The sequence below is a fragment of the Pezoporus wallicus genome, unplaced genomic scaffold, assembly GCF_028554395.1.
Source record: "Pezoporus wallicus isolate ANWC-B61680 ecotype Strahan unplaced genomic scaffold, APGP_CSIRO_Pwel_v1 contig_4191, whole genome shotgun sequence".
NCBI lineage: Eukaryota > Metazoa > Chordata > Aves > Psittaciformes > Psittacidae > Pezoporus > Pezoporus wallicus.
In genome coordinates, this window is record NW_026641383.1 from 1,317,177 (window position 1) to 1,339,864 (window position 22,688).

At 45.7% G+C, this 22,688-nt stretch overlaps 1 protein-coding gene across 2 annotated transcripts in view; it reads right to left on the minus strand.

The window, feature by feature from the left end:
• Positions 1 to 22,688, minus strand: part of SPRED2 (sprouty related EVH1 domain containing 2) — a 65,316-nt gene that overhangs the window by 12,324 nt on the left and 30,304 nt on the right. For both annotated transcript variants that reach the window (XM_057423423.1, XM_057423424.1), the window contains 3 exons: positions 14,491 to 14,668; positions 12,994 to 13,162; positions 10,028 to 10,092 (listed from right to left, as the gene is read on the minus strand). In XM_057423423.1, coding sequence (XP_057279406.1) covers positions 10,028 to 10,092; positions 12,994 to 13,162; positions 14,491 to 14,668 — 412 coding nt within the window. The remainder of the gene's footprint in view (positions 1 to 10,027; positions 10,093 to 12,993; positions 13,163 to 14,490; positions 14,669 to 22,688) is intronic.

The following is a 22,688-nucleotide window of genomic DNA, read 5'->3' on the forward strand; positions in this document are numbered from 1 at the left end:
CTCCAGTTCGGCACCGGGACCTAAATGCTCACTGCCCTTTAAATTATGCAGAGAGGGTGGAATGATGGGCCTGAGCACGGCTTTGCCTGCTCCCTCCAGCCCCACATCCCTCCAACCAGCACTGCTGGGTTATGTGCCGGGCGACGAGTCCCTTATCTCAGCCACGGCGCAGGAAGCTGTCAATCATCGTTCTGTCCCCTGGCCAAGGCTGCCCTTTGCAGCCTTGTTTACACCCTGCATGGGGTCTGCTCTGCTGTCACCTTCAGAGGTGGCACCCGGAGCTGGCTGAGACACCCCAAATCCGGCTGGCGTCCCTGGTGCTGCCTCCCATAAGCGCCCCGGGACAACGTATTGTGTTTGACCACAGCAGCCAGAGAGATCATAGCTTACAAATATAGCTGCTTGCTGAAAGCAACTTCCTTAGGCTGCCTAGTGAAATAATGGGAAAGCCACTTTCTGTCTCACTGAAACTTTCAAGCACTGTGGCTGAAAGAAAGGACTATATACTTCAAATGCTATCTACATTGCGCAGATTAAAGAAGGAACCTAATGGAAAGCTGTAGTAATATCAACTATGTATTTTCAAGGTAAAAGCATAATATTTGGCCGTAACAAACCCCTATCTACATCGCCTTAGCTATCCTGCTGTCCCCTCCTTGTCTTAGTCGAAGGAGGAATTTCACAGTAGTGATATGAAAGAGGAGAATGACATAAATGCTAAACCAGGCTCAGCCACAAGTGCAAGAACCACCTTACTTGTACCACTGGCACTAGCACAGCAAAGGTCTGCAGTGAAGCCTGTCTTGCAGAAGGTGGTGTATTCGTGGCCAGGGGGTACACGCCACATTTCAGGTGCGATGATGAATATTAGTGGGGTAGCAGAGGTTTCCTGCCATCCGTTTAGCCAATCACTCTTACGTTTTCCCTTGAGCCAGCACTTCTGCTTCTCCAGCCCTACAGAGAGCTGGCTTGAGGAGCTAAACCACTGGAAAAGTATTTGCTTTCTTTTATAGGGCTAGGTTTTGGTTCACTTCCCCTGTCTGGCTCAGCACAGGGTCAGCCATGCTGGTGAAAGGGGGACAGCAGGAGCCCCTCTCCATTCTGTTGTCTCTCAGCAGTGCTGAGGCTAAAGAGCCATCAGTCAAATTGCATCCCTCGGCTGTGGCTTCATATACAGCACTAAAATAACCCTAAAACCCCATTCCTGCTCTCCCACACCAGGGAGACAGGCATCTTGCCTCAAATCAGGTCCCCCTTACATAAGGCTGAAGAAATGCCCAGGGAACCACAGCTGAACAAAAGCAAGGCCAGAGTGAGAAGGCCACAAACCCAGACTGCAAAGCAATGCTGACAAGCCAAGGTGGGCAAAACTGCTGTGCTGCAAACATGGAAAAGAGGAGCTGTACTAAACAATCCTCCTGGCTGAGGATGAGGGATCAGAGCTATGCAAGGGACACAGCAAGGGCCACTGAGGCTGCTTTCGGGGAGGAACAGCAAAGCTCACCTTCAGCAAGGGGTCCCAGGGATGCCTTTGTCAGCAGCCAGCAGTTCTGGCTCCACCTCTGGATGCTCACCCCCTTACATCCCCCTTTATCTGGGCTGCTGCTATTGCCTGCGGGGCTGTGTGCTGAGTCCAAGCAGTAAACTGATCCACGTTAAAAAACAACCTTTTCGAAAAGAAAAATGTAAAAAAAGAAAGCCCTCTTCCCCCTCCATCTTACCGTACATTAAGAAAGGGCAATTTCTTCTTGGCTGTGTTTTGTTTCCGACACATTTGTGCCTTAAGCACACAAACGCACTAAAGCGTTCAGCTCCAGATGAATTAAAAGGGAACATGCTCATAAACAGCTTCACACTTTAACTCATCACATAGTTTAAGTACATTACTACACAGCCAAATTCTTTTCTTCAGAAGACAAACATGCAGCTAGCTGATTGCAAGTGTGAAACGGTGCTACAATGCACTCGGATCATGGATTCACCAGCTAGGAACTACAGCTAGGGAGGCAGCAGTCAATTCACCCCTGGCCAAGGACTCCTACAGGCAGGTTTGCTGGTGACCCTTCTCACCTCCAAGCCCCAGGTGACTGAGAATCACAAGAAAACAGGCTTTCAGTAACCTGAAGATTACTTAAATGAATGCAAGTCTGGTTATACGTAACATACAGAGTACGTTATGTATAGAACCAAAAAGAGACAGCACACTAAAATACGCCACCACATCGTTTAAGCAAAGGGGAAAATGTGTGTTATAAAGTAAGAAAGAAAAGCAAAAAGACAGAAATCTCCTTTGAACTGCTGGGACCAACTGAACAAAACTCAATACTGGTGCACAAATTACACCACTTACAAGTTCTGGCAAGATACAGCTATAAGGAAACTTCCATCACAGCAAAAGATCAAATTTCAGTTTCCTGCAGGATATATCCCAATCCCAGTGCAGGACCAACTGTGTTTGTATGTGGGAATGATACAGAGCCAGAAAATACACTACAAAAACGGTCTTGAGAGGAAGAATTGTGACAAGAGAAATTGCTTACCCTCAGCAAAGTAGCTCAACACATTTTAGCTATGCAAAAACTACACAACAGTGAGACTTGGAATACCCAACAGGAATACAGATAATTTCTGCTTAATAATTTGTTACTGAACAAGAGATGCTCCTTGTCTTGTCTTCAGACAGACACCCCACAAGCTCCAAGCTCTCAGAAGGCTTGCAGGAAAGGGCTGCTTCCCACTATTTGGGTTGCCGGCATGAAAAAAAGACATTAGAAAAATCACATCCTTTCTTTGGGGTCTGGTTTTGTGACAGCAAATCCCTTTCTGCCTCCTCCACAAAGTGCATGCGGGTGCCTGTGACTGACCAAAGTTCCGACCGCGCTCCCATCATCTCCCCGCTGGCATGGCTGTGGCTGCCAGACCCTCGGGAGGAGCTGCAGTGCTGGTGGGGTGATCCCGTCCTTGCCAGGGACTGGGGAGGTTGAGGGCTGTGTGTGGTGAAACAACCAGACCGGTGATTTGGTTTAAAAAAGGAAGAAATTAAAAGAACGTTTTACTGTCTGAAAGCCCGAGAGTGAAACGGTGCCAAAGCAACTGAAGCTCAGTGCTTTTGGGAGTTGTGTTAAACTGCGTATTCCTGATCTGCAGCAAGAAAAGCCTGCTTTGCCCACCAGAGACTGACCCAAAAGCAAAAGAATAGCATGATAAGTACAATAAAGCAATACATAAATTGTACAAGACCTCTACTTCCCAATCCTTTCTTTTAAAGAAAGCAAATCAAGCTTCACATCTACCCCATGGGTCTCTCCAGAGGGTTCCCTCTCAGCTCCCCATAGCTCTTCATTTCAGTTACCACTCATGACTCTGTTATACACACAAGAATTAACAGATTTCACGTTCTGGCTACCTCCACACCACAGTAATTTTTGTATTTCCTCCCGTCCAGACACCGGGCTGTGATTGAGCAACGATAATCAATCCATAGGCTGAAGCAGAGAGTAATTGCCCCTGCAGTTTTGAAGGACTTAAAAGAGCAGCTGGCATTCCAGATGACAGCAGCAATACCTCTTTCTCAGTGACAGTCGTATTGCATCCTCAGTGAGCATCACTTGCTTGTACTGGTGGAAAAAGTAGGAAAATAAATGGGTTCATTCCCAAATCACTTAAAAGGAACAGGGGTTCCTGAAGGAAAGGGGGAGCACAACACTATACAACAAACCTGACAGCCCAAGAAAACTTTCCTGACTTTCCCTACTGAAAAATCTCTTTGAGCACTGGTATCCACACCCATTGAGTGACACGAATTTGTCATGGGCAGGGAAAAAAAGGAATAAAAAGAAGCTAGCCTTAAAATAGCTGGATGTTCAGGACCTTTCCACTATTTTAGTGGCACCTCTCCTGACCCCTGGCATAAAAGCAGGAAGAATTCCATTGAGAAGCCGATACACCCTGGTGTTAATGGGAGGAAGGAAAAAAATTAAACTACAGATAAAGCAATGACTTCAGACTCCGGAACTACCTTGGTCTGCTGGAGCAAATCAAGGCAGATTGCACAGCTCTGAAGTGTGAAGAGCGAAAGCCATGTTCAGGCAGGACGAGCCACTGCTCAGTTGGTGTCCCACTGACTGCTCAAGTGGAGGGCAGGGATACCCAGAGCACTGTATATAACTTGAAAGACTCAACTATAAGGAAATACAAATAAATCTTAGTCCAGTTCACTGCTCAAAGCCAGGAAGGGTTCTTTTTTCCCCTTTTTCGGAGGGAGGATTTGAGCCTGCTGGTTTCTGTGTGTGTATTTCTCCCTTCTTGGCAAGTACATTTTTTTCTCTTTTAAAATCTGAATTAGAATAGCTGTGGTTTCCAATGCAAGCCCCAAATCCAGACATCAGAGGATGTGGCTAGCAGCAATGAACCCTACATGCAGAGCACAGCTGGCGGTTGAGCAGGAAGAACAACATCAGTAAAGCCATCCAGTCCTATCACTGTGACAACCCCCTAATCGCTTAGCTCTGCCTCAGAGAGCAAACAAGGTGGATTTGCTCACGGTGACAACCTAAGCACCGCACCCCACCACCCCCATCCGGAGGGCTGCTCCTCCAAAAGGCATTTTCCCTCCCTGTTGTTCTACTTTAGCCTTAAGATAAAGGAAATTACAGGCTCTTGTGGCTCCTCAATTCCCGAATGCAACTCGTGAAAGAAATAAATCTTACAACTCAGTGCTTCTCTGTTCTCGGCAACATCGTTTTCCATGGGACGAGAGACTCTCCAGCATCACACAGAACTTACAAGTATATTCCAGAGTAATTGGACTGGGTTTCTACACGTCTACTTTAAAGAGGTGCAGTTGTTCTTTAAAAGAACCATCTGAACGTGAAGCGACGAAGCCAGCAAGAAAAATTGGATTTAGTGTTTATCTAACTAACATAAATCTTATAAATTTTAATAGTGAGGCTGCAACACACTTGAGGCCCACATGGGAGATGAAAGTAGGGAAAAGGTTTCAAGGAAAGGCAGCAGGGAGGGATCTGGTTTTTTAATTAGGAAGCCAGAAGAGATGCGAGGAGGACTGTAACGTTAACATCTGCTGCAATCCGCACCGCTACAGCACAGAATGGGTGATTGTGTCTGTCTCTTAAACGACTGTCAGCAGCGGCCAAGCCACATGACAAACTTCCTAACTCAAACACCCCTGAGCATAGGAGTGCACGTTCATGCTGAGAAAAAGGAACAAGGGGTGCAGGATCTCTCCAAACATGAAGCTTTATGGTGACAGTGTGAGTTTCCAGACTTCTGCTGCAAGCCCAAGAAGAAAGGCAGTGGTGGCAGCAGGATCTGTCCACATAACCTTTGTGAAGTAGGAGAATGCTTCATAGGATCACAGAACGATTTGGGTTGGAGGGGACCTTAAAGCTCATCCAGTTCCAACCCCCTGTCACGGGCAGGGACAACTTCCACTAGATCAGGCTGCTCCAAGCCCCGTCCAACCTGCCAGGGATGGGGCAGCCACAGCTTCTCTGGGCAGTGTGTTCTGTTTTGCTGTCTTGGTAGTTTTAGCCAGGAGCTGGCATGAGAAACAATGGACTGAGCCTAGCTGTGTAAAAATGCAACCTGCAGCTCAGTCATGCACCTCTAGGTCATGCTTGCTCTACCTGCAAGACTCTTCAAGTCTCATGTTGAACAAAACCTAGGATTTTTCAACACTTATTACTGATGACATGAAACAGCTATGACTAAAACATGCACATCAAACTAAGCAGGGTTGAGTTTTCCCCTTGCACTCCCATTAAGCCAGAAGGGGACTGCAGTTTTTAGGCTAACAAATCAGAACTGACACAAGAGCTGCTGCTCCTCCTGCCAGTGGGTGTCTTTCCTTTAGCACTAAAGCAGGCACAGAGCCGTGGATGTATCTGAAAAACATATGAGCAGTGTTTCAGTTAACTGGTCATAAGGTTTCGGAACAAACACCTCTGCTTTTTCAGATGGGTTGCTAAAAGAGACCATTTCAGGCACTCTGCAGACTCTGGAAGACATTGACCTTTCTTTCCTTGGATTCAATTCACATTTTTCACTTCATGATCATGTGGGATTATTATCTGTAATTGAAACTAAAAGTGTAGATTAAGACAAAAATCTGCCCAAAAACTCAATTATACGGCAAATTCTGTGGCAGAGGAACTACAGAATATATTCAGTCCTTAAATATTAGCTCTGAAGTGGATGTTAATTGAAGAAGGCTGAAGATGCAGGCTGGATGGATGAAGACAAACAGAACAATCTCAGCCCATTGCAATGACAGTGTTTCCCCCAGTGGAGACAGAACGGATGGCTAGTCTTACTCAGATTGCATCTCTTGAGAGGACGATTTATAATGTACAAGACAGGAGAAATTTATTTGCTAACATATGGAAAACATTTATGGGCTCTACGGAGGATCTGGAATTAAAGAAACACAACTACATATTGTTATAAGTTCTAAGTGGGGAGTTCATTTTAGAAATAGGCATTTTTTCCCTGAAGCCACTGACATTTAGTTCTATATACTTTTGCTTTCTGCACTGTCAGGTATGAGTTTAAGAACAGGGGGTTATATTGATTTGTCTAATTGCTGTAGGTCTAATCCACAGAAAAATTATTAGATGGCAAAGCCTTCTTTTTTAAAGATATAACCCACTTGTTAGAATGATGGCTGGGGAGCATGTGCCGTAGGAATGGAGCAAGGTACTGCGGCTCAAGTTATTGTCTTAGCACTGCAAGTTACAGTGATGGGAAGAGATAAGGCCACCAACACCAGTGATGCTTCCCAAACAAATGCCCATGCAGCCACAGCTATAGATAATTCACCCCCTGAAATACAAAAGAAACCACTTTCTGGTACAAGAAAATGACCCTCCATCAAGTCACATAAGATCATAGCCTGAAGGAGAGCTCTACCTCTGGGGCATGAAAATAACTTGCTGGATGCCTGGAAGGGTTGCGTGCTGGCTGATGAATAAATGAAATGGATTATCATAGAACAGTTTAGTTGGAAAGGACCTTAAGATCATCCAGTTCCTACCCTCCTGCCATGGGCAGGGACAACTCACACTAAACCATGTCACCCAAGGCTCTGTCCAACCTGGCCTTGAACCCTGCCAGGGATGAAGCATTCATAACAATGATGTATGAGTTACACACACAAAAATACACACAGAGTTGTATTGAATCTAACAGGATCAGGAACAGTACAAAAGCCCCGTGTCAACCAATATCCAACAGCCATACCAGGGTCACTGCTTATATGTAATGAGGGTGGTCGTTTTAACGCTGGTACCGTTACAGTGGTGCAAACATCAGTGCTGATGTGCCAGATAAAGTTGGGGTGGCCATCTGCAAAACAGCGTAAGAAAGGTGAAGGTTTGGGCTGCTGGGGTTGAAGGGATTGAAACATCATCAAGAAGAGGCAGGACCTCAGGCCAAATGCTTGAGGCAGCAGCGACGGCTGGGATTTTCAGAGACGGGTAAATGACTGATTAAATGACTCAATCATGCAGATGCTTCTGCAAATTCTGCCGCACACAGTTAAGTGTATTCATGCATGTGTGGGAGAGGGGGAGGGCTGTGAAGATTTTAATAACTACCTTAGGAAATAAAAAAAGAACAAATCTCCTTTCTCTTTAAACCGGAGCAAAAAGACCTCCAAACCTGAACAATCCCCTGCTGGGGCTGGGGAAAAGAGTTTACAGGCAAGTTGTAAAGGAGTTTTGTGTGCACGGGTGACCAAATGGACTGCAAGACACAAGTCAAAGATGTGCAAGGACAGAATGAAACAGAAGGGTAAAAATAAAATCTATCACAGCCCTATCAATTTCTTCCCGTCTAAAACCCCTCCACGCTTCAGTATGTTATTTCTGGCTTAGGCAGACTTCATACTCCATCATCTCCCACCAGATACATGGGAAGCTGAGAGATTCAAAGAGCTTAAGGACTGCAGGGAAAGGAGCGACTTCATCCTGGGAAAGCAAAGAAGAAATATGGGGGAAAAGGATAAAGCCTTATTTTTGGAGTCCAACAACACACCCACCCTGATGTGACAGCTTGACCAACAGCACCACACGAGCTACTACCATTGACGTCTCTCTCATGGTCTGGAGATCAAGCAACACACAGAGAGATCTGCCAAGCAGGACACAACTTGAGGTGAGAATGTCCCCCTGCATCCCAACAAGGTGCCAACCGCAGCCAAGTCTTCCCTCCTTCCTAATGCTGTCAAGTAGCTTGTTCCTTCTTCTCCACCAAGCATCCTACCCATAAATATTTGCACAGCAGGGAGTTATCTGTCACCTCCCCAGGGTCAAGTAGGGGGGAAAAACCTCTCATAGTTTCAGCTCTTCACTCTGAATGCAGGAGTGATGCAGCTGGAGCACCATTCATCCAACTTCCCCAGTGTAAAGCAACACCTATTTAAAGGAAACAACTTCTTCCTCCTGGTAAAAGGCACCCTACGAGTTCAGAAATCAACACTCAGACACAAGACTGAGCTTGTGGAGAAATTCAGGAGCACTCCCAGGTCCCTAAACATCAGTGGCTGGATTTTAGCAGAAGTACATTTTCCTATTTCCACAGGCTACTTTCCACTGCTTTAACACTGAGTACTTCCACGTCTAACCCAGCGACAGCTGGCACACGCACCCCTCCCAAGGCACATTTTGATGATAGTCCCGTATGTGACGAGCACAGAAGACTTGCACACACTTTCAGCACGACCATCCATCCCCAGCAGAGAATATGGGGACAAAGCAGCACAAACTGGTAAACTGCTCTGGCTCCAGCGATGCCTCCCCCAATCCGCCCCATCTCGGCGTCTATAAATCACTTCTGGCAGGTAGTTGGGAAGCAGCTGCTAATGATAGTTCTGCTGTGGAGTGCAGGAAGTCACCTTTTAACCCTGCCTGCTGTTGTTTGTCTCCCAGAGCCGTGACAAAAGGACAGATGCAGACAACATGCCAGCCGTCGGGAGGAACTGGTCAAAGCACGGCAGGGAACCTGCCCTGGTCCCGTACAGGCAAAAACATCCCCTTCAGAAACACCTTCCAACTGCAGTGATTCCCAGTGCCCATCTTCGAACAGCTTCATGCCTGCCCTCAGTTTTCCCACATTTAGAGAGGCAAGGAAGTATCCCAAATATGACTTTGAGTTTGCTGCTGTTGCACTGAAGACATCCCACCTTCTGTCCTCCTGCCACCCAGTCCCCAACTGCACCACTGGACAAGGAGAGCATTTATAACTAATGCCAGACGTGTGCGGGGTTGAGATCAGATCCATGCAAATAAATGCAGTTAAGACAAAGTACTCATTGCGAGTATCTTGTTTTCAAGCCCATGGAATATCTATGACCAGATTATCATTTCATCTGACATTTGTTTGTTCTCTCCCCCCTTTAAAAGTGTGCAAGTGTAGAGGGGACGACCAGCTGCTTCTGTTTCAGGAAAGCTCCAAAGTACGTTTTAGACATTACCACAACTCACTCCTATTTAAGTCACTGCTGGCTAGTAAATGGCATGCTGCTGTGCCTTCCTCTAGCTGAAAACCACTTGTTTCACTTATTATGAGGCGTAGAAAGCTCAAACACCTTTAAAGTTGGCTTTCGGTAACAACTGCAATTCAAAATCTTACTTCCCTGAGCACGTACTTGAGTAGAAGCCACCTACTTCATTTTGTGAGAAGCTTCTTGAGGACAGAGAAAGAGGTACTAAGAGCTGTGCACACCACTCAGACTAACCCACAGGAAATTTGACTGTGCTTATTTCCTCACTTCTATGCCTGACAACATCTGCCCTGCCGTGCTTTTCATGTGGCAACGGGAGGCCAACAGAAACCCAATGCTCTACATTGTGTAGAGGACATACTTCCATCAAAGAAAACATACCCACTGGCCAAGCACGGTGACTGCTGGAAGCCGACCCTTGAGGCACAGAAAGAAAAACCCTTTCCAACTTGACCATGTAAAGCAGAGCATGAAGGAGAACGACCTCAGGTGACATGTACTTACAGTGAAGACATCATCATCGCCGACCTCAGCCTCATTGTGAAGCGTTGATGAGGACGTCGTAGACCCTAGAAAAACAACAGGTTTGTGAACTCAGTATTTCTATGTGACTTTAGGGGCTTTTTATAATCAGGCTGGTAAACATTTGGATGCTCACAAGTTTGCGTGCTGTGGATGTGCAAAAGAGTGGCTCAACTTTAGGAAGAAAAACCCATCTGGGTTGGAAAGGTAAAATCTGAAAGTGTTTCTTGACATGCAACTGCATGGCTGACAATGCTAATTAACTATGTTAAAAATAGCAGTTACCATTTCCAATTACAGAAGACTTTCATTTCTGAAGAATGGTAAAGCTGCGCTCTAATCAGTGCTCGAGACTGATCCTCAGCTGTCAGGAACCCTACACGAGTTATTCTTCATATATGCCCTAAATCTGGGGGAAAATGACTTTTTATTTGAAACAATAAACCTCCCTGTGACAATGAAGGGGTTTTCCTCCTTCTCCTCATTTCAGAAGTTGTTATATTGTAACGGTCTTTTCTGTCATTACCTATTTCTCAGAGAACCACCTCGCCCCACGTCAGCCAAGAATTTGAAAGGAGCCGAAATGTGTAAAACCATGAACAGGAGGAAAATACTTGGGTGCAGTTCTCATTCATTAACACAGCAAGCATCTGGAAAAGTGGGGAAGGATATTGAAAAGTCTTCCTCCAACCTCTTTCCCCACCCCATGAGTGTCTCCCTCTGGAGCTGGCCAAGCGTCTGATCAGCTCCCACATAGCAAAAGGGCAGCAGGGAGGGTGGAACATGCCACTGATGGACTTAGCAGCAAATTTATGCTGGGGGTAAACAGAGGTGATCCCTCTCCTTACCCTCCAAGGATCCTGGTCCACTCCTGGTTGGCTTCACCCCCTATGGGGCTGCCAAGGAGGGTGGGTGCAGAAGATGCTCTGATAGGGGGAACAAACCCCCAAGTCAAAGGCTCTTTTTAGTGTAAGCCCACTGTTACACTGAATTCAGGCCACATCACATCCCCAACTGAATCAGCTGAACAGTTTGTACCACCTTCATTCTGGAATTTTTTTAAGTAATGTGCTTTACATAATGCTCTCTGCACCAGCCTTGGCTGCTCTCAGTTGCATCACCACGAAGATGTGCAGAGCTAAGTGCGAAAGCCCACTTAAAACACTAAGTAATGTGAAAACATTTGTGCCATTTGCTACATTAGCCTTAAAAGTAAAAAATCCAGACACTTTACAGAGCTGCAGAGGACTCCTGTGCTGGTGCAGAAAACTTCCATGCTTCTGATGCTATGGGGAGCAAATTCCAGGTTAAATATTAAAAGGCGGCAGGGTTTTCATGAAGTTCTGAATGCACAGAGCTTAATGTTAGCTGCTAAATTTGATCAGCCACATGAACCAAAACAATGAACGATAAACAAAATCCACTGCCTGATGCGGTGTGCACATGAGCCAGTTATTGTTTTTCATTCAGAAAGCTTTATTTGGAAGTTAAGGAGGAACACATTCATGAGGATCAGGCTGTGCTGTTAATGGGATAAATATAGATTCGCTGATTTTGAAGTATCCGAGATACAGCAGAACTTGATTTGAAACACCTCCACTGTAAAACGGATCAGAAAGAGCAGAACAGGAGCTGCCACATACTGGCATCTCCAAACTACGACTCAATACGACTGAATTATCATCTGAATGAAACTTTGCATAAGCATATAATCACAGAAGGGTTTGGGTTGGAAAGGACCTTAAAGTTCATCCAGTTTCAGCCCCCTGCCACGGGCAGGGACACCTTCCACTAGACCAGGTTGCTCCAAGCCCCATCCAACCCGGCCTTGAGCACTGCCAGGGATGGGGCAGCCACAGCTTCTCTGGGCAACCTGTGCCAATGCCTCACAGTAAAGAATTTCAATCAATCCCGTGCTACTTACATAAAACACCACTTTTACGACTCAAAATGCTTCCCAGTTTTAGTAATCAAAAAAGCAGAAGGCCTAACTGTAACTTCTTCACCTTCATCACACAGGAAAAAGCAAATGAGTAACTACTTGAGAAGATCCTTCCTTTAACCGATGAGGTATTTACCAGGAGAGAGCCCTGGGGGATTAATTCTCTCCCAGTATCCACCATTTCCATGTTAAAGCAAGGAACAGGGCATTCAGAACATTAATGTGTCTTATGGAGCTAATGTCCTCAGAAAGCATATACATCTGTACATACATTTGAGCCAGTATCCTCAAAAAATGAAAACTAAATAAATAAGAGTCCCTCACGGAGACTCCAATTTCATTACAATAAAGCCCCACTGAATTATAGCTGTGTTATGATTGCTGTGATTGAAACGAAACGTGAAAAGGAAGAATTTATGACAACTTCAAAGCCCAGACAATTCAAACGCATTTTTTACAGAATAAAAACAACCCCAAACCAGCAACACAACAAAGTCTTCAAGAAGGACCATTCAGACAAGAGGACGCAGACAGAACTAATTACTGCAACAAAACCCCAAAACAAAACAAAGTTTTATTCAACTCCAGGCAGGAATTCATACTATGATTTAACAAAGACTCACTCAGACAAGATTTGGCTGCATATGAAGAAGAGCTGGGCTGTTTGAGTTGCCATCACTAGCATGAAACCCAAGCCTATCACAAAGAGGGGTAATAACAAACTCAGTGGAAATTAAGGAGGGGAAGTCTGGACAGACCAGGCCAGATAGGATTGGAAAATACTTGGGCTGAAATCCCTTCTTCTCTCCTTAAGGGATAGAAAACTCAGTTCCTAAAAGCTGGGGCTTGCTCAGCACAGTGTAAGCACCCAGCTACAGACATATGCAAAGAGACGTCCAAGCCCAAGAACTGATTTTAAACCCATCCCTCTTCCCAGCTCCATGACTCAAAGTCCCTTCCCCGCTCTTCCAAGGGTCGAAGCAATCACTGGCACATGCCCTGGTACCTTCGATGAGGTCCTCGATGGCTTTCCTCACTCCTCTGTCGAAGGCTCGAGCATCGGCAGGGCTTTGAAAAGTGAGCCCGAACTTTCTGTTGTCGACTTTCCAGTGGTGGAAGGTGGGGTTCGCCTTCGTGTACACCAGGTCCTTCTTCACAAAGCACTCCAGCACCACCTGGCAGGGCGTGAGCCCCAAAAGAGGAGCAAAGTCACTTTTCCAAGGGCACAGTTGGCACCACCTCAGCCCAGACCCAAATGAAAGCCAAGTCATGCCTCGCACAGGGGAACATCCTTCCCTACCGAACGATGACTAATAAACACCAGACACTGTAATTGTTCTCATAACCATTGCACATTCATCTTTTGCTTGTGCTTTGAATAGGTGCTTGCTCCCTACCCTAGGAGCTTATTTTGGACCCAGTGTGGTACTGGTTACTAGTGGGGGGTTATCTGGAGGAAGAACCTCTTCCTTCAATAACAGTGCTCAACAGAAATGGTATATGCCAGCAGCAGATTTAGGAGGCGCTGCAACACTCCCCCCACCTTTTCTCCCACCCTCACCCCCAGCTAGGCACTCATCTCAAGCTCTGCTGTGCTAAAACCACCTTTAGGGTGATGCTCAGGGAGAAACGGGAATGGCTTATTAGTCTTATTCCATCCCCCAAAACCATAAGCATGGCTCCCACACAGTGTCATAAAAAGCATCCTAAGTAAAGTAGTGTTGCAAAGGACAAAGTACACTTGAAACAGCTTAAAAACACTAGGGTTTTTTGAAGCCAAAATCATTTCTGACTCAAATTAATATATTTTTTCTTGCTCAAACACTGAGTTCACAGAGCTTGTGCAGGGAGCGGTAGTTTTAAGCTAGCCCATCTCTTCACAGGAGTCAATGTCAGAAGAATCAAATATATAGGGATGAGATAACAAACTCTAACATCTAAACCGGACCCTGGAAATAGGGAAAAGGCTTTATTAATTTGATTTGTGTAGGGAAAGAAGAGGGCTTCTTCTTAGATAAACAGCTACCAGGAGAAACGGAGTGCGTCAATTCATAAGAGACAACTTGTCTTCATATTCTCACTCTGCCTGTTCAAACCTTGAACGGCACACAGCATAAATAATTCATGGCCATTTTAAAGGCTTGCACTGCATTACTCAGTGCAATGTGACTGGCTTCATGGGTTCTTTACACTTCAATTCATTTCTCACTTCCCCTGCTAGGTCTCAGGGATAAAAAACACACAGGGTCTTTTTCAATCAAAGGGGGTCTTTGCATATAGATGTTGACAATTTACCTGATCCTTCCAGGTGGCGGCACGCCAACCTAGACAGCAAAAGATGGCAGTTCTAGATAAGAATGGGCTTGTTTGGTCCAATCTGGTACCATTTGAACATGCCTGGCTTTTATGTTTAGAAAGGACACTTGTACAAGAATACAATAGCAACAGATTTGGGATAATTCTCATTATAAGAACAGACAAAAGTTGAATTAGGGTCTATTACCAGTTTGTCTTTCTGCCTTTCACCATGGATTAGAAATCCACTTCTTCCATTGCCCTCCGGGTACGTGACCTTGCAGACGCCAACTCTACTGAGACCGCCTCCTTCTTGTGGCAACCATCCCCCACTGGAGTCATCTCGGGTCATAACCACAGCTTTGACTCGCACAATATAGCTGTCACTGCAATGGTAACAAAACAAAAACAAAACCTTTTGTCAGCATCACACAGTCATCACGGCGTTCTTCCTGAGGGCTGCATTTAGACAGCACTGCTCTGACCCTGGTACACAGTTTCCGCCCGGGATTGAAATCCACCTCCATGATGGATGGCCTTGACCACTCAAGCCACCATAGGGAAGGCCCATCAAAAAGCAAGGAAGGAACCCACTAGGTTTCCAGATGTCCACATAGAGATCAAACAACCCATGGTCCCTGACACTCATTCTCTCATGCAGCTGGAGACATGGAATAACAGAGCAGGGTGAGCCAGGCAGCACCCCAAGGCCACCACCCTCAAGAGGCGCATTGGGGCATCAGGTCTCCAAAGCACTGGAAGAACACACAGAGCGCAAATAACCCATGGACAAAGTCTTCTGTGATCAAAGTAATGAAGCAAGCTCTGGAAGATGACACTCGAATTTCTCCACAACTAGGAGAGCCTCATGGGAAAAAACCCATAGGTGTGGCTCCGGCTGGCACCTCAGACAAAAGGAGACAAGAATCATTTCAGTTCAGGTCATGAAGACCTCATCATGTCCCTGTAATGGCTCAACCAGCATTCCAAGGGGCTTTCAAAGGCGGCGTGTCATAACCTCACAAGATGCAGGAAGCACTTGAGATTTGGGGATAATGCAGGTACCCATTGCAAGGGGCCAAATGAGCTCTGCTCCCTCAGGCCTCCTCCCATACCCCTTCCATAGAGCAGTAGCTCCAGTGTCACAGGGAGGGGGTCATTTAGGAGCAGAAAAACCACTACAGGATGTAAGCAGAATGTGTTCTCCTTGCATGGGATCCAAGCTGAAACGAGCTGTCCCCACCCCAGAGCTGCTGGGAAATACCCACGCTGGCTTTTCTGTCCTCACACTGCCCAGTCCTGGCTCAGAGCATCCCATCACGTGTTAGACATCGATTAACCCAGTGCCTGCTCAGCAACAGCGCTGACAGCCGTGACGCCCTCACAGGGAGGTCACCGCGGCATGGCTGCATGTCAACCGTGCACAACCACGGCACTGCGGGCTGCAGAGCTGCCGAGACAGCCACCAGTGCCTGCAGAAGTGCTGCAGGGCACTCAGACCTGGGAATGTCAACAGGGGCTAAGAAAATGGATCTGCAAAGAAAACTGCCCAGGAACTGTCCATCTCCAGGCAATGAGGTGAACACACCAGAAGGAGGAAGCTCAACAACAGGTATCACACCTTTAGGAAAAGGAAGTCCGCTTGCGGAAAGCTCTGTATCCAAACATTTTCCCAGCATCCTGTACAAGAGAACGGGCCCTTTCTATCCAAAATTAGACACAGTGGTAATTTTCTTCATCCTGAACCAGGCAAAACTGCCTCTTGCTTTCAGACATTTTCAAATCACTTCTGTAATCCAAGTGCTTGAAGTCTGAGCTCCCCTTCTCTATGACCAGACTGTATTTAATACCTGAGCAAGCGGCCTCACAGATCCTACCTGAAGGCAGTTTTAAGGATAGACCAAGCACTTCCTAGGCAGAGGCACCTGGGACCAGCTCATCTCTTCTCCAGCTAGACAGATCCTGCAAAACGCAGGCTGCAATCTTCCCTTTACCAGCTTTATTTCAGGCATACACCAACATTCTCACTGGACCTACATGATGAAAGCAATACACAGATGCTGAAGGTTCATTCCCGGTTGCTCTGAAGACTTTGCACTCGTTGATAAGAAGCTTTTCAGCACACTCGGATACAGAGCCTGTACCACAGCTAACACACATAAGGCATTCACAGAACTGAGAAATGCTATTTTAAAGCGTGTTTTTGCTCTTCAGGCCTTAAAGCAGCATTCTGGTACAGGAAACAGGGCAAGCATGTCTATAAACAGATCCAGTTACCTTTTCACTTTCTAATGAAAACCCATTTCTGGATTTTACCAGGGGCAACTTGAGTCCCTTGGCTTCCTGATCCTCAGAACTAATCAAACTACTTCAGCCAATTTTCCACTGTGCAAACATTGAGCTGCTTCTGTCCAAGACAATTTTGTTTCCTTCTCTGTACCTTTCCTGTATGATCTATGAGAATCAGCAATTAACACATGAATAAAACAAGAAAGCCAACTATAGATTTCTATATTTTCCTCCTGTTCACCAAGGATCCTTTCTGGACTTATTTTTAGCTCCCTTCGGAAGCCAGAGCTGATCAATACGACCTTCCTTCCCATCCTCCTGCAAAAGTCATCCACACAAACTGCTGCTTCTCTTTCCACGCTTGGAAACTGCCACTAGCAACTATACTCTCCTGCAGGATTTACCATTCACTTCCACAGCAGCAGCCAGAGCCCTTGGCTGTCCCAAAAGCAACGTCTTCTTCGGTTTCTTTGCTGCAGGAATCTTCCACTTAAAGGAAAATGAAGGAAGCAGCAGCCCCTCAGTGCTTTGTGACTTCTACTGATTATTTGCATGTTTCCATCACCTCTCCATGATTTCTCTAGGCTCACAATTACATCTGAATACCAGTGGATGTCTACATGTTCCATTTAGCTCCCCTGACTACTATACCTGCCCAATATAATCACAATCTGGTGGGACAGAGCCGTGTGGTTTTCATCTTCATATCCACACCAATATCGTGACCTAACCTCTGCCATAAAAGCCACTGATTTCACCCCCATGCCAAGAGACCATTGCATAAGCTGCACTTCTCCCACCTTGAAGAGAGCTACCTCCTTGAATATATCAAGCCAGAAAACCTCGTTTCCACCTCCCTACCATGGCAAGACCTCTGCTTTGCTATTAGAAGAGGGCCTTGTCCAGCAGAAGGGCTCACCTTTGGCAAGGTAAGCAGAGCTCTGGCTCCATTAACATAATCCCTTGGCACGCTTTCCTGCAGGATCAAAAGTCACTGGTGACGTTGTGCTCCTCGAGAGCCCTGTCACTGATCCCATGGCGCTCCAGCCACAAGCACGTTTCCCAACGTGCAACCTATGCCAAGTGACTTAGGAAGAAGAAAGAGAAGAAGTAAGGAAACAAGGGGGTTAAGGCCCAAGAATAGGGTTTGACATCTTGCTTTAGTCACTGGACTAGCTCTTGGAAGATGTGCATTGGATTTTCAAGGCTACACACTGCTTCCTTCAGTTTTCTATGGCAAAATCTCACCTGCCATTCCCATCCACAAGCCTAGAATAGGCAATACTTCTTTCCTTTATGCCAGCATTATAAATACGTGTAAGGTACTCAAATATTTCAGGTCCATATGAGGATCTCGCTTCCTCAGAGTAAAAGCTGTTTATTTTCTTTGCTATTTAATTTTACATGACCACACCAAGGCTCCAGCTGGTTGGAACATTGAGAATCCTCAGGAGTGAAGGAGTGACCCGCAAAAGCCCACGTGCATGTCACTGCTGAAACCCTGGTGGACCGAAGCAGCAAAACAACCACGTTCAACTCATTCACCTGCACTTTTATCAGGGCAACTGTGCAACTTGACTGTTGCAGGAGAAATGGTTAATGAGGTACATGAAAACGTGGCCCATTACCATTGACTGCAGTTCAGATTAGATAAACCTTCCATCTAGTTAAAAACGAAACAGCCAAAAGAAACCTGCAGTAGCCTTAGTTGCCTTCAGTTTATTGCCTTCTAAAACTTCAAGACTGCTCTAATTGTCGGCTTTATGGCCTACGCGCTACACGCTTCATGCAAACTATTCTTAATTATGCTCTTCAATGCAATACTTTGCTATCTTAACCCTACAGATTTGTCTTCAGCAGCCTTAAAAGCTTGGGAAGAAAGTATCTGCAGGGATTACCCAGCTGCATGGCAGCCGGCCAGTGTGTTCCAATGCCGCTTCAGGTTGTTCGCCCGCCCCACCCCGAGCAGAAAGCCCATAATGAACATGGGGAGTAAAGGTAGCGCGGAGAACCACGTGCTGTTTTTATTGGAAGGAAAAGAGAGCCCTTTAAAAATGATAGCTCGTGGGTGTGCATACATGTATATATGAAAAATATAGTTAAAGAAAAGGGTGTGCGTGTATAATTGCTACTCTGAAGGATATTGAGTTTTCCTACAGAAGTGACTGAAGGATCACCTCTGCGATAGCTGAACCACGGTTTTATTACCTATAGCCTCACTTTTACAGCACATTTGTGTGTCTAAGACAGGTGAGGTTTAAGGTGGGTAAAAGTGCTTTCCTTCAGCATGCATGAATCACAGTGTAAAATACAGCTGACACCGTCCAGAGCTCTCCAGCACGAGCCACTTCACTTACAGCAACCACAGCGCAGCAAAACCAGCGGGGCACAAAGCCCTGAGCCTTGTTGTATGCCTGGTGGGGACCTGCAGCTGCAATCCTGCACCTAGGACTGAATGGCAAGTAATTCCTTCCTTAAGGCTTTAGTTTTGCCAGTGACTTTGTAAAAAGGAAGGTCAAAGCACACAGCTCCCTCCTGCCAGTCACTTGACTTCAAACACAGCAACTGCAAATACCATCTGAGATGTCTAAAAATCCTAAGGGAATGAAACCGCTAACCAACAGCAGCCCAACCCACTACATTTACTCCTTTTCTTTGAGTCACATTTAGCATCTAAAACACTTCCCAGACATGGTCCATAATTCAATAACACTTCTTCCTCTAGCCATGCTAGCTGACCAAAACACAAACTCCCATGTCCATGCTGCTGTAAGGCACTTCAGCCTTTTCCTCCCTTCTTGACTTTGCAACTTACAAGGCCAGGGGAGATTCAGGTCTCAGACAGGAAGATAACTGCATATAACAGGCTTCAAAATTAGACTGCTGTCTTTAATGCATCAACATTCCCAGATTTCTGGGAAGAGCCAAAAGGACAGCAGGATGCTGCTAATGCAACAGCAGCACAGGATGGGCTGTTCAACTGAACAACAGACACCAGGCACTTAAACACAATTTAAAGTATTTGGAACCATGCAAGTTTAACTTTATGATTACTGGGGCATAAGCTGTCTTTGGCTTGTGCTTCATGGTGCTCTTCCTTTGCCCTCCATCCCTGCCCCAGCAACTCTGACAGCTGGAGTTAAAGCCATTCCGTTCCACCCAGGTGATTGGTGGGAATTACGCTGCACAGATCCCCTCTGGAGTTCATCCTGCAGCCAGAAAGCAGCAGCATTTTGATGGAAATCATGAAAAACTGCTATTTTTGGATTCTCACTTTCTTGATCTGATGCTTGGGTCATGTACCTTCCAGCAAGGGTGAAATATTTGCAGGTTATAACCAGCATTTTCTTCTTCAAAACCCTAACTTAGTGCTTTGTTAGAAAGCAAACTGAGCGCACGGCACCACAGCAAAATAAAGTTGATATTTCAGTACCATTTATAAAACAGCTTTAAACCTGCTGAAATATATCAGCAAAGAAGAAAACCATCTGCATCACTCTTGTCACATCCAACAGTAAAACAGAGCCTGTAGAAAACTCCTGGAAGTTTTCCTTGCCCTCCCTCTGCATCACACCAGGAACACGGCACCACTGCATATGTAACCCACCCCTACTATGATGAATTTGCAACCTGCACTCTTCCATCTTTCCAATCCAATACTGCCAGAATAAAAAGGCATCCGTGAAATTCTGGTTTCTACCTGGCCAGAGCAAATACAAGACACTGATCTCCACATGCCTTGCTCCAGAGATTCTGGTGGAGTCCTGCAATATGCCTGTCCTGGGCCACTGCATCTTAAACCACTATGAACATTACAAACTTCAATTCTGGGCCATATCTTTCTGTCTCAACAAAATGAGAAAGGTTTGTTGGCACTTAGTATTTCCTCCCATCTTCCCTCTGGAAACGGAAAGGAGTTTTCTCTTCCAGCTCCCCAGCTCACACCTGGCTGCTGAACTGAGGTTTGCAGTGCATGTTCAGCTTGTACCCGCACCATTTCACAAAATAAAGGGGGGGAAAAGCAGGAATTCCAAGCACACTGCTAACTTCAGCAGCGCAGAAGCTGGAAGAGGAAAATCCCGCCCCAAAGGAAATGCTTGTGCATGCGCAGTCCTACCTGCACATCCCATAAAGCACCTCACAGGAGTAGTTTTGCACACAGATTACCAAATGCTGTTTTTTTTTCTGCTGAGCAATGCCTAAAATCTTGTGTGCAGCAAAAAAACCCCAGCCCATCAGGGTCATCACTGATGGACTGTGAGGGTCCTGGATCTGAAGGCGGGCTATAAGGATGCTGGGGAGGGACTCTTCATTAGGGACTGTAGTGACAGTACAAGGGGTAATGGGTTAAAACTTAAACAGGGGAAGTTTAGATTGGATATAAGGAAGAAGTTCTTTCCTGTGAGGGTGGCACTGGAATGGGTTGCCCAGGGAAGTTGTGAATGCTCCATCCCTGGCAGTGTTCAAGACCGGGTTGGACAGAGTCTTGGGTGACATGGTTTAGTGTGAGGTGTCCCTGTCCATGGGAGGGGGGTTGGAACTAGATGATCTTAAGGTCCTTTCCAACCCTAACTGTTCTGTGATTCTGTGATGTGGCAGGGATACTCAAAGGCTCAAGCACCTTCAGCCCTCAGAGACTTGTCTTCCAATGCAATACATGGCCTCATGCAAGGAACACAGCTCCAGGAGGCTGAAGCAAGCCTGAAGTACCATCTTTTGATCTGATTTTTCATTCCTTGATGCCTTTCTGGGTCTAGAGCAGTCCAAAGGCAGATTAAAGAAGTGCCAGTTCCTCTGCAACCAGTGCCCAGCAAGCCTGGGTTTGCTTCCATCACTGTAGCACAACCAAAACCCCTCCATAGCAAAGATTAATAGCAGTTTTGTTTGGTTTTTTTTTCAGAAGGAAAAGGACTTCTCAAGAAACCAAGACACCTGCAATGATCCAGCCACCCGCCTCCACATCTCCCTTAAACACAGAGGCAACCAGGAACAAAGGAAGCCTTTCACCAGAACGTTTGTTAAGCATTTAAGCTGATTTTATTGAGTTTACGAGAAACAGCTCTATCCTGACTTGCTCAAGTGGGATTTCAGAATTCCATGGTTATTTCAGATCCTTCCAGGAAGAGCACAGAAAACTCATTTTTAATATATATTTAATATATTTATGTGTTAAAGATAAAAATTATACACATATCAACATGAGACACAATTTTTCTATCCACATTATATGCATCTATATGGATATGAAAAACTGTTTCATATATATATATATATATACTTAATATATATAATTTAGAATATCATTACTATAATATAGATGTTCAAGGCCAGGTTGGATGTGGTTCTGGGCAACCTGATCAAGTTGAGTGTGTCTCTGTTTGTTGCAGGGGGGTTAGACTAGATGAGCTTTGAAGGTCCCTTCCAACCCGAACTATCCTATGATTCCACGATGATATAAATAATATTAAAGCCAGGTATAATGTCAATGTTTGAAATGACACACAAAAGCAGCAGCTTCTGCTGTGAGAGTAACACTCGGTGCATTTTTACAATGCAATGTCCCAGCTAATTTGGATGCACTGGACTAGGGGATGATTCTATGAGAGCAATTTTCAGCTGCAGATGCGCCCTTGGCCCTCTATCCCTATGGATCTGGTGCTAAAAACCAACAGGGTTTGGCGCAGGCAGGGTAACACAACTGCTATCCACACAGCTGTAGGGTTGGGTGGTTTAGCCCTGCATGGGCTAAACCCATGTTTTCGGCCAGCACAACCTCTCCTCCTGTGCCAGGCTTGCCTGGTGATCCCACAAAGTGCCATACATGTAAGCAAAACCCCAAATGAACCAGAAAGTGGCTCTTTAGGGGAAAAAGCGGGCTTGCAAACACGTTGATGGGCAAGCGAAGATCCACTGATGCAGCTCAAACGCACAGATTTTAAGGGCTATCCCCAGAAATTAGCTTACTACACAAACAATATTGGATTAAAATGAAAGTCTAACTGCATCAGGGGCTGATTAACTTACTCCTTATGGCCGCACTGAAGTATCTATGAAATGTATTGGTGAAACCATGTCAGAGTTATCAACCCCCACAGCAAACCTTGCTACACAAATACC